This window comes from Triticum dicoccoides, chromosome 7B (genome assembly GCF_002162155.2).
Source record: "Triticum dicoccoides isolate Atlit2015 ecotype Zavitan chromosome 7B, WEW_v2.0, whole genome shotgun sequence".
NCBI lineage: Eukaryota > Viridiplantae > Streptophyta > Magnoliopsida > Poales > Poaceae > Triticum > Triticum dicoccoides.
In genome coordinates this window covers 63,321,389-63,334,352 of record NC_041393.1, presented here as the reverse complement: position 1 = coordinate 63,334,352, position 12,964 = coordinate 63,321,389, and the positions used below count along the sequence as shown (strand labels likewise).

At 46.0% G+C, this 12,964-nt stretch overlaps 1 protein-coding gene across 1 annotated transcript; it reads left to right on the top strand.

Annotated features, from left to right (window-relative positions):
• Nucleotides 1-1,508: 1,508 nt before the first annotated feature.
• LOC119339896 (cinnamoyl-CoA reductase 1-like) lies at nt 1,509-3,607 on the top strand. Its single transcript, XM_037611794.1, has 5 exons — nt 1,509-1,789; nt 1,875-2,029; nt 2,352-2,540; nt 2,635-2,993; nt 3,187-3,607. Exons 1-5 carry the CDS (start codon nt 1,642-1,644, stop codon nt 3,515-3,517), a joined length of 1,182 nt encoding a protein of 393 aa, XP_037467691.1. The 5' UTR covers nt 1,509-1,641; the 3' UTR covers nt 3,518-3,607.
• The last annotated feature ends 9,357 nt before the right edge of the window (nt 3,608-12,964 follow it).

Below are 12,964 nucleotides of genomic sequence, written 5' to 3'. Positions count from 1 at the left end.
CAAATTACTCATCTTTTTATTGATGCCTACCAAAATGATTAGAAAGTTCGCGAGAGCCAAATCTACTCAATACAATTAACCTAGACTTACTTAAAATCAAAAGGGGACTCACACAGAAGGATGGTAAAGTTGGTGGGAATTGCGATACTCTGATTAGAAGCAATGACCACAACGCCGTGAAAGGAGTGTAGGGAGAATGAGGCTAGAGTCTTATAGGCTCTTAGGGCGGAACAATACATATGGGCTTCCGGTGCAATAGAACTGGGTGGTACGGTGCATACCTTTTATTTTGAAAATTCACGAAGCTCGCAAACTAGAGAGAGGTGAGATAATCCCGCTACATTCCAACAAGGGTGAGATCGTCAACAATGATTTGAATTACATGTGTGGTGGTGTATTCTATCTATTTAGAGACTTTGGAATTCTTGGCACCCCAGATTTTCCAAAGCACTATGAGTAGCATGAAGGGGTTGCGTGTGTCGGCGATTCCAATTGGTGGTGTTGAGTCCATATCTGTTCGAATGGGAAGACAAAGGGTTTGATACCAATGGACCGCCAGATGCGTGCAGCTGTCGGGCATCGGGCAAGTAGGTGTAGCTAGTCTTTTGCATGGGCCATGCACGTAGGGCACGCTGCGCTGGGCTGGAATATTTTCCGATAAAGCTTGGACTTGGTGTTGAGCTTGTCACGTTTCTATTCACGGATACACATTCAAAGTTAACGATGTTAACTTTTAGTTGTATATACAAAATGTCCCGATGTGTGCCCTGAGATGGACACGAATTTTTGAATGCCGTGTTGAACTTGATTATAAGCTATCGTGATTGAAGCTTTACAAATTATAATCTACTATGCGGCTTGTAAAACACGCACGGGTAAACACACTGAACCTACCAGCATAAATAAATTATATACTACCGCTATAAACAATATACCTTTTCTCCTTGACACTATCCTTTCTGCAGATTATATTGTAAATATGCATGCTGACCAAGCATTCTAAAACATGAGTCACAAATAAAGTCAATAAAACATTCCAAAATGTCTCAATCAAACAAGGTTACCATCTTCTAAAAATACAAGATTATTATTACCATCTTTCTAGAAGCATCAAAATCAATCATGCACCCTAATCAGCATTTCCATAACACGTTTGCCCAAATCGATTAAAAAAACACGTTTGCCCAAATTTATCTATAAAAAACAGAAAGACGTTTGCCCAAACCCAAATGCATCCCGCAAATGTACCCGGGCCGCACCGCAACCTGCTCGGTCCAGAAACGTGCACCCGGAGTCTACACCGTGTCAAGACCATGAATGAAAACATCAAAAGTATTTGGATACCTTCTGGTAAAGCCCTGCCAGTGATGGAAAGAGAAAGGAGATCTCATCTGATTTACCAGCCGGAGACGTCAGATTTTCTCTGTCAAGTCCAGCACCAAACACTCGCGTGCTCCTCTATCTATAAATACGTACCAAACGCAGACGCAACACACAGACCAGCGCTCCCCACGCATACGTTGTTCTCATCTGCCTGACTAGTTGATATCGCCAACGCATCTGTTCATTCACCTAACCGGCCGCAGGGGAGATCTTTGTGCCGCGCCGCGACGTACCTACGCGCGCCGGGCAGGAGCCAGTATGACCGTCGGCGGCGAGGCCACGCCCACGCCCACGGGGCACGGGCAGACGGTGTGCGTGACCGGCGCCGGCGGGTACATCGGGTCGTGGATCGTCAAGCTCCTGCTGGAGAAGGGGTACGCCGTGCGAGGCACCGTCAGGAACCCAGGTAGGTGGCGCCGGCGAAATCGATCTGCTCGCGCGCGCGGTGGCTCTGACTCGTCGTCTTAATTAGCCCCTGTGCCCGCATGCAGATGACGCGAAGAACGCGCACCTGAGGGGCCTCGCGGGCGCGGCGGAGAGGCTGGTGCTGTGCAAGGCGGATCTGCTCGACGGCGACGCGCTGCGCGCCGCCATCGCCGGCTGCCACGGCGTCTTCCACACCGCCTCACCGGTTACCGACGATCCGGTACGTACCTTTAACCTTTTTTCGGGGGAAATTATTGCCTTCCAAGGATTCGATAAATTAAGGCTGCGAGTATTTGGGATGACATAACTTTGGGAATTTGGCTCCATCAAATTTATTTACTTTTCCGTTTCTATTCTGGCTGGACTGGACAACTGTATCCACTATCCACGGAGGAGGGGCTGCTTGGGCATGGCCCCACCCTTCAGTGACGGACGACCATTGGTCAAAGTCGTTCGTGTAGCATCAGCAGTAGCATGGCATGCAATCATGCATGCATGGACGCAGTTATCGTCTAGTCTTGATGTGCGTGCGCGCTTTGCAGGAGGAGATGGTGGAACCGGCGGTGAGGGGCACGCGCTACGTCATCGACGCCGCGGCGGAGTCCGGCACGGTCCGCCGCGTCGTGCTGACGTCGTCCATTGGCGCCGTCGCCATGGACCCCAGCCGCGCCCCGGACGCCGTCGTCGACGAGTCCTGCTGGAGCGACCTCGAGTTCTGCAAGAAGACCAAGGTACGTAGCACACGTAGTACTACTACTTTGCATGCACCCGGCCGGACATGGTCGCCGGCGGCTCGTCGCTAATTTTGTTGTGCGCGTGTGTCAGAACTGGTACTGCTACGGGAAGACGGTGGCGGAGCGGGAGGCGTGGGAGGCGGCGACGGCGCGCGGGGTGGACCTTGTGGTGGTGAACCCGGTGCTGGTGCAGGGCCCGGCGCTGCAGCCTGCGGTGAACGCCAGCCTCACGCACGTGCTCAAGTACCTGGACGGCTCCGCCAAGACGTTCGCCAACGCCGTGCAGGCGTACGTGCACGTCCGCGACACCGCCGCCGCGCACGTCCTCGTCTTCGAGTCCCCCGCCGCCGCCGGGCGCTACCTCTGCGTGGCCGACGGCGCCGTGCTCCACCGGGAGGACGTCGTCACCATCCTCCGCAAGTTCTTCCCCGAGTACTCCATCCCCAGCAGGTCAGTAGTACTAATCGGCCATCGCAGCGACGAGATAGCATACCTTAGCTAGACCCGTCCCTGTCTCTGTTGCGTTGCAACCATGTCAACACACGTGCTAACGATGTCGCGTTTAAGTGTGAAGAATTTGGAGTCATATGACATGGACAGTCAACAAAATACAAGCTGTTGTTAACAGTTAACTGTATCGCAGGTGCTCTGACGAGGTGAACCCGAGGAAGCAGCCGTACAAGATGTCGAACCAGCGGCTCCGTGAGCTGGGCCTCGAGTTCACGCCGGTGGCGCAGTGCCTCTACGACACCGTCGTCAGCTTCCAGGAGAAGGGCGTCCTCCCCGGCCCTCCTGCCCCCGCACAGCCGGCCGTGAGAGAGATCAACTCAGAGAGTAGTAGCAGTAGTCCTTTTAGTAACTCAGAAGCATCCATGCAGTACTGCATCCATGGATGGGTGAAAATCTCCAGCTATGTATCGGCATGCCATTCTGGTGCCTGTAGTTGTTGCTCAAACAGTTTGAGCTATAATTAGCATGCAGTTCTGAAAGCTGTGGCTACTCTCCAAATTAAAGGAAACTTGAAATGGGACGCTGTGCTCCTTGGTAGCACTAATTCAGAAGCATCCATGAATGACATGTCATTCTGCTAGCCAACGCCGTCCAATGACCTGCTCACAAGCCTCATCCCATCACTCCTGCGCACTGTGGCCGCGCCGTCCGTCGCTGCGCGGTCTCCTGCATCCACACCTCGCTCTGGGCTCGCAGGCACCCGGCTGAAAATCACGGGAGATGTTTAGATTAGATGGAAGGTTTCGTAACCTTGCGTACGTTCTTTTAGTAGGTGTAGGATTTTCGGCCGTGCTCTACGCCTCTACCTGTGGCGCCCTCTGAAGAAGAAACAGCAGCGACAGCATTCAAGCAGCAGCCACCAAAGCTCTAGCAGTAAACTTCGCCTTGGCCTCTGCCGGAAAACCCGCATCGTGCCGCACCATGACATCCTAGATTCCTAGGCACACGTCACAGTTCTATGTTTTTACCTTTCTTTTGAAAAGACGCAGATAAACATACCGAAAGCACAGTGCACACAGAGCACACGAAACATAATAAAAAATTACATCGATGTCTCTAGACAACTGAATGACCTATGCCACCGTCAGAATGAGTTGCTGATGAGTTGTTGAGTCGCTCTCATAGCAGAGCCAGGCTTACCACTTCGACGACAACTGGTAAGTCTTTAAGCACGTGCCCTAAGAGCCATCGCCCCGAAGTTGAACCCTTGAATTGAATTTGATCTGAAGAACCTAATACCAAATTAGCCGCCGCATATTTACCCTAACCTCGCCGCCCTGAGAAGCCAGCAGGAACCTTTGCTATAGTTTTGTTGAATCTGTTCCAAAGGACGAACTCAAAAGACCGAGTCAAAGATGAAGCGTTGCCATTTGCCTGAGCGACCCTCTTGCGAGAATTCAAACCCTAACCTATCTACTAGCCAGAGCGAGGCACAAGGATTCCCATCCTCGATGTTGACCGTTAGAGCGGCCAATAGAGGACATGATTTTTTCGGGGAAAAAAAGGACATCGCATATTTGAAAAATGTTCCTCGCGTATTTACAAGAATGTCACCGCATATTTACAAAATATTCATTGCGCACATTTAAAAGTTCATCCTGCATTTTGAAAAGATAGGCCCTATATATTAACAAAGATTTATAGATAAAACAATTGTACATGTGCAAATAAATACCAAAACAAATATATTAAAATTATAACAGTAGAACAAAAAATAAAAAGAAAGAGGGAAGATGAAAAAAAATGAAACACATAGAGGAAAAGAAATTGAACAAGAATATAAAGTGAATAGAAAATAAATAAACCATAAAAACTAACACAATCTCGCTAGTGAACATAAACCGAGAGAAGAAAAGCCAAAGAAAACAACTTGGAATAAAAAATTTAGAAAAAATGGCTAGAAACAATATGGGCCAGGGCAGACCCAGTCTAGCACATAGTGTGCGATTTCTCGCCTATTCCACGCGCCAGGGCTATTTCTCGCCTATTGCGAGACCTATCGTTGCATCGCCTCTCGTGCTGGGGCGCCCTCTTCTTAGTGGGACGAACCATCTTAAAAGTGGTTTTGGGAAGGTTCTACAGATTGGTTTGGACTGGTAACCTTCCATGCGTTTTTTTAGTTTTCCCGTTTTTCAATCTTTCCTTCATTTATTTAATATTTTTCAAATACATCTCGGCTATTTTCAATACCTGTCATACATTTTTCCTATACATGCATAATATCTTTTTACACATATTTAATACATGATGAACATTTTTTTCAAATAATTTTTTTATTTTTTCTCAAATAAATGTTATAAATTAAACACGTCTTGACCATTCTTTATGGTATGACACATTTTTTGGATTGTATGATTTCTTTTAAAATGTCAAGAACATATTCTTGAAAAACGAGACCATTGTCTTAATGTCACAAAAATTTCAGGAAGGTTAACCTTTCAAAATAATTATGCAAGCATTTTTTACATTGCGTAAGAATTTAAAAACATGGCATTTTTAGAAATGCGTGAGAAATTTTTTGAATGGTATTAAACATATTGTTTTACACCGTGTTGACATTGTTTTTAGTAATGCCATGAAATTTGTTTTTAAATGCGTGAACATTTTTAAAATATCTCAAACATTCTTTTAAATGCTATCAACATTTTTTTTTAGTGTTGTGCCATGAACTTTTTAAAAGATATCGCCGCCGGCCCCCTCGCCATCCTCCGGCCGCTTACGCCATCACCTGCCGGCCCCTTCTCCCCTATCTCAACTTTCTCATCTACCCGCCGACCCTTCTCCTCCCCTCTCTCCACTTTCTCCTCCACCCGCTGTGTTGGCCCTTCTCCTTCGGGTCAAAGCGGCCGGACCTTCGAGGGTACGGCGGTCGGAGCTCTGGGCGGGGGGCGCGGCGATCTGAGCTACATGGGATTGGCGGCGGAGCCCTGCGACATCGAGAGTGGTGCGCCTCCAGCAACGGGAGCTTGACCGCAGGGGTGGGCCCACCTCAATTCAAAGGTATTCAGTTGAATATCCATTATTTTTGGCAAAAAACTAGGTATATATAGTATATATCATCTGTTGTATAAGGAAAAACGATACGCATACTCCAGAACATAATAGTTAAGCAGTTCAGCACAAAAACAAAAGGCTAGCCCATCATCTATTTCCCCCCACCACCACGACATGGCCGGCGCAATCGCTTCAGGGGAGATCCTATGTGCCGCTTTCTGCGGCAGTCTGTCGCCCGAACGCACAGGGGTATCTACAGTCGGCCCGGCCCATGAAGTACAGAAGCCGCGGATCGAACACAGGATCTCATACAAAAGCCAATGTGACAATACCACTTGAGCTATGGATATTCAATAGTGATAACACCGTGCAAGACCTTCAGAACAAAACGCCAGCGCTGATCCAAAATAATTTTTGAAACTTCGGGCACAAATGTTTTTTTGAGAAAAAAATACCTGAAGACTTTTTTCAAAAACAGAACAGAATAGAAAACCCAAACATTTTGAAAATCCTAATCATTTTTCGAAAACATGAACATTTTTGGAATTTGTGTATAATTTTTTAAAGCACGAACGATTTTTGAATCTTGAGATCAAATGTCGAAGCGCGAGCTATTTTTTAAAGCATTAACATTTTCTGAATCTGGAGAACAAATTTTGAGACAGAGAACAATTTTGAAAAATCCCGAACAAATTTGGAAGCACGAACAATTTTTTAAACACAAACATTTTGAATCTTGAGAACAAGTTTTGAAATGGAGAACAGTTTTGAAAAATCCCGAACAAATTTGGCAACATGGACATTTTTTGAATATGTGAACAAAAACTTGAAATCCGATACATTTTCTGAATTTCGAAAGTTTTGAATTTTTTTTGTAACGTGAACAATTTTTGAATTTTGAGAACATTTTTTCAAAAACTGAATTTTTTGGAAACATGAACAAAATTTAAAATTTCCGATTTTTTTGAAAAAGGGAAGAAAAGAAAAAGACATAAAAAGAAAATCCTAAACATTTTGTAAAACTGTGAACATGTTCTGAAAAAGAAAAATAAACTTGGAAAAGAAAAGGAAACAAAAAACAAAAAAATGAAAAAGACACAGAAAATGAAAATGAAAAAAAGAAAAGAAACAGAAAATGGAAAACCAATAAAAGAAAAAAAACGGTTCATGGAACCTTCTAGAAGATTCAGAAAACCAGAGTGAGCAGTTCGTAAGCTATGCACGTAAGTGGGCCGGCCCAAAAGCATCGCTCTGTCGCTCGCCCTGTGCGAAGCGCTGGCAGTTTGCCGCAACGAGCGGCCAATAGGATTTTCCATTGCTTTAGCACGCACACAGTTGGAAATCGCTATTTAACGCGCGTTGCGTCAAAATGTCGCCGTTTCGCATAGGATTTTTTTGTTGAGAACTTCGTTGTTTCGCATAGGAGATCGACCGGTCGTTAGGATTGCGCCGGCCCATTTAGGCGTTTGAGCGTTCTAGGTTCTGGGAACCTTCTAGAGGTTTTCAGCCGGTTTTCTAGGGTTTTGGGAAACTTCTAGAAGGTTCCTGAACCGACTTTTTTTCTTTTTTGTTTCCTTGTTATTTTCATGTTTTTTCTTTTCTCTCCTTTATGATTTTTTGTTTATTTTATTAACTGTTTTTTATTTTCTTTGTTTTTTAATTTGCTTTCTAAATTTATTGTTGTTTTTCATAATAGTCAATTATACCATTGATGCTGAAACTTGGCAAAAAAATCACTTTAGTGTCAAAACTTGCGGCATATGTTGAACTGGTGCTACAACTTTGCTTTGGCCTGCATATACGGTGCAAATTGTGTTTGCGTACGGACATGATGCTGACTAGGCACGCCACATGGCATGGGACCCGTTGTAAGCCACCGAATGAAAGAGATAGAGGGCATGTGCATGTTATTTTGTGGAAAGCCCCTGAGGTTTTTTTCAAAAACGCCCTGGCGGCTGTCAGGGACCTGTCGTGGTGGGCACGACAGATGCCAAAGGATGGCTAAAGAGAGTTGGTGGCTTGAGGGCACCAGTGGACTCCAGAGACGAGGTCGGCATGGGCGAACATGGGACGCAAGACATACCCAGGTTCGGGGCTCTCCGGAGAGATAACACCCCTAGTCCTGCAAAGGTTCACTACTAGGGAAAAGCTTATAGGCAGACGCTTACTAGTAGCGTGGGTTTATACCCCTCGCTACTGCCTAGTAGCGCGGGTTTTTACCCCTCGCTACTACTAAGTTGATAGTAGTAGCGCAGGTTTTTACCCCTCGCTGCTACTAAGTGATTTCCATCGTGCCTCTTGGGACCGACCGTACTAGTAGCACGGGTTATAAACCCACGCTACTACTAAGTTGATAGTAGTAGTGCGTGTTATAAACCCCATGCTACTAGTAAGTAGTCTCCACTGTGCACCCTGGGGCATGCCATAGTAGTAGCGTGTGTATAAACCCAGCGCTACTATTATTAACCCATCGACACATGTATAAACATAGCGCACGAAGGCCCAATCCCAGACCCACACACTCTCTCGATTTCATTCTCCCTCCCACCTGCGATGCCCTTCCTCTCCCACCGCAACTGCTGGCCTCGCACCTTGACGTCTCCCTCAAATCCGACGACATCCTCTTCCACCGTAACCCCTCCTTCCTCCTCCTCCTCTTCCTCCGCTGCCCCTCCTTCCTCCTCCTCCTCCTCTCCTGCTGAAGGAGAGGAAGATCCAACAGAGCACCGCCCATGATGATGGCCAGATCTCTGATGAACGCAACCCATGACATCATCTAGGGTTCGGCTCCAACTCCGGCGGCCACCGGTGAGTTGCTGCACCTACACCTCTCTATCTCTCTCTTCCTCTTCTAATCCTTGTCTCTTTTTTGTAGCAGCAGCAAAGGAGAGGTGTGGAGAAGAGTTGGATGCAGAAGCACCATCACCATGGACGACTTTATCCCCTCCAGGATCAGCATCGACCATGGATGAAGAGGACGATGACGCCTAGCTACCAGCAGCAGCCATGGTTGGAATTTTTTTTTAATTCCTAATTAGTTAGCTGTAGTGAGGGTCCAGAACCAGGCTACTACTAGTTAGTAGTAGAACGGGTAGTAACCACGCTACTACTAACAGACATAGTAGTAGAGCGGGTGGCACCCGCGCTACTACTACCAGTTAGTTGTAGCACCGTATCAGTAGCGCGGGCACCCGCGCTACTGATAGACCTAAAACCCGTGGTACTACTAGGCTTTTCCCTAGTAGTGGTTGGTTTATATGATGTGGTACATAGTTGCTTCTAGAGCTGTTTGGAGGAAGAAGGAAGGCAGGCCAAGGCTTAGTGAAGGAAATATGGCCTAGAGGCAATAATAAAGTTATTATTTATTTCCTTATTTCATGATAAATGTTTATTATTCATGCTAGAATTGTATCAACCGAAAACATGATACATGTGTGAATACATAGACAAACTGAGTGTCACTAGTATGCCTCTACTTGACTAGCTCATTAATCAAAGATGGTTATGTTTCCTAGCCATGGACAAAAGAGTTGTCATTTGATTAACGGGATCACATCATTAGGAGAATGATGTGCTTGACATGATCCATTCCGTTAGCTTAGCACTTGATCATTTAGTATGTTGCTATTGCTTTCCTCATGACTTATACATGTTCCTATGACTATGAGATTATGCAACTCCCGTTTACCGGAGGAACACTTTGTGTGCTACCAAACGTCACAACGTAACTGGGTGATTATAAAGGTGCTCTACAGGTGTCTCCGAAGGTACATGTTGGGTTGGCATATTTCGAGATTAGGATTTGTCACTCCGATTGTCGGAGAGGTATCTCCGGGCCCTCTCGGTAATACACATCACTTAAGCCTTGCAAGCATTGCAACTAATGAGTTAGTTGCGGGATGATGTATTACGGAACGAGTAAAGAGACTTGCCGATAACGAGATTGAACTAGGTATAGAGATACCGACAATCGAATCTCGGGCAAGTAACATACCGATGACAAAGGGAACAACGTATGTTGTTATGCGGTCTGACCGATAAAGATCTTCGTAGAATATGTGGGAGCCAACATGAGCATCCAGGTTCCGCTATTGGTTATTGACCGGAGACGTGTCTCGGTCATGTCTACATAGTTCTCGAACCCGTAGGGTCCGCACGCTTAAGGTTTCGATGACAGTTATATTATGAGTTTATGTGTTTTGATGTATCGAAGGAGTTCAGAGTCCCGGATGAGATCGGGGACATGACGAGGAGTCTCGAAATGGTCGAGACGTAAAGATCGATATATTAGACGACTATATTCGGACTTCGTAAAGGTTCCGAGTGATTCGGATATTTCTCGGAGTACGGGAGAGTTACGGGAATTCGCCGGGGAGTATATGGGCCTTATTGGGCCATACGGGAATAGAGGAGAGAGGCCAAAAGGAAGGAGGCGTGTGCCCCCTGGTCCGAATTGGACAAGGGGCGCAGCCCCCTTTTCCTTCCTCCTCTCCCCCTCTTTCCTTCTCTCCTTCTCCAACAAGGAAGGGGGGGAGTCCTACTCCCGGTGGGAGGAGGACTCCTCCTGGCGCGCCCCTCCTGGCCGGCCGACCCCCTCCCCCTGGATCCTTTATATACGGGGGGCAGGGGGGCACCTCTAGAGAGAACAACAATTGATCCTTGAGATCTCTTAGCCGTGTGCGATGTCCCCCTCCACTATAGTCCTCGATAATATTGTAGCGGTGCTTAGGCGAAGCCCTGCGACGGTAGAACATCAAGATCGTCACCACGCCATCGTGCTGACGGAACTCTTCCCCGACACTTTGCTGGATCGGAGTCCGGGGATCGTCATCGAGTTGAACGTGTGCTAGAACTCGGAGGTGTCGTAGTTTCGGTGCTTGATCGGTCAGGCCGTGAAGACGTACGACTACATCAACCGCGTTGTTATAACGCTTCCACTTTCGGTCTACAAGGGTAGTGGACACACTCTCCCCTCTCATTGCTATGCATCACCATGATCTTGCATGTGCGTAGGAATTTTTTTGAAATTATTACGTTCCCCAACAGTGGCATCCGAGCCTAGGTTTTATGCGTAGATGTTATATGGACGAGTAGAACACAAGTGAGTTGTGGGCGATACAAGTCATACTGCTTACCAGCATGTCATACTTTGGTTCGACGGTATTGTTGGATGAAGCGGCCCGCACCAACATTACGCGTACGCTTACGCGAGACTGGTTCTACCGACGTGCTTTGCACACAGGTGGCTGGCAGGTGTCACTTTCTCCAACTTTATTTGAACCGAGTGTGGCTACGCCCGGTCTTTGAGAAGGTTAAAACAACACTAACTTGACGAACTATCGTTGTGGGTTTGATACATAGGTAGGAACGGTTCTTGCTCAGCCCATAGCAGCCACCTAAAACTTGCAACAACAAAGTAGAGGACGTCTAACTTGTTTTTGCAGGGCATGTTGTGATGTGATATGGTCAAGATGTGATGAGATATAAGTTGTTGTATGAGATGATCATGTTTTGTTGAAGTTATCGGTAACTGGCAGAAGCCCTATGGTTATCTCTTTGTTGCATAAGACGCAAGTGCCAAATAATTGCTTTACTTTATCGCTATACGATGGCAATAGTTGCAAGAGCAATAGTTGGCGAGACGACCATGTGACGACACATTGATATAGATCAAGATGATGAAGATCATGGTGTCGTGCCGGTGACGATAGAGATCATGACAGTACTTTGGAGATGGAGATCAAAGGCGCAAGATGATCATGGCCATATCATGTCACATATGTTGATTGCATATGATGTTTATCTGTGATACATCTTATTTTGCTTAGTTCGGCGGTAGCATTTTAAGATGATCTCTCACTAATTATCAAGAAGTGTTCTCCCTGAGTATGCACCGTTGCGAAAGTTCTTCGTGCTGAGACACCACGTGATGATCGGGTGTGATAGGCTCTACCTTCAAATACAACGGGTGCAAAATAGTTGCACACGCGGAATACTCAGGTTAAACTTGACGAGCCTAGCATATAACAGATATGGCCTCGGAACACGGAGACCGAAATGTCGAGCGTGAATCATATAGTAGATATGATCAACATAGTGATGTTCACCATTGAAACTACTCCATCTCACGTGATGATCGGACATGGTTTAGTTGATTTGGATCACGTGATCACTTAGATGACTAGAGAGATGTCTGTCTAAGTGGGAGTTCTTAAGTAATATGATTAATTGAACTTTAATTTATCATGAACTTAGTCCTGGTAGTATTTTGCAAATTATGTTGTAGATCAATAGCTCGCGTTGTTACTTTCATATGTTTATTTTGATATGTTCCTAGAGAAAAACAATGTTGAAAGATATTAGTAGCAATGATGCGGATTCAATCCGTGATCTAAGGATTATCCTCATTGCTGCACAGAAAAATTATGTCCTTGATGCACCGCTAGGTGGCAAACCTATTGCAGGAGCAGATGCAGACGTTATGAACGTTTGGCTAGCTCAATGTGATCACTACTTGATAGTTTAGTGCACCATGCTTAACAGCTTAGAATCGGGACTTCAAAGATGTTTTTGAACGTCATGGACCATATGAGATGTTCTAGGAGTTGAAGTTAATATTTCAAGCAAATACCCGGTTTAAGAGATATGAAGTCTCCAACAAGTTCTATAGCTTAAAAGATGGAGGAGAATTGCTCAACTACTGAGCAACTGCTTAGATTGTCTGAGTACTAACAATCACTTGAATCAAGTGGGAGTTAATCTTCCAGATAAGATAGTGATTGGCAGAGTTCTCTAGTCACCATCACCAAGTTACTGGAACTTTGCGATGAACTATAATGCAAGGGATGACGAAAATGGTTCCCGAGCTCTTCGTGATGCTAAAATCGACGAAGGTAGAAATCAAGAAAAGAGCATCA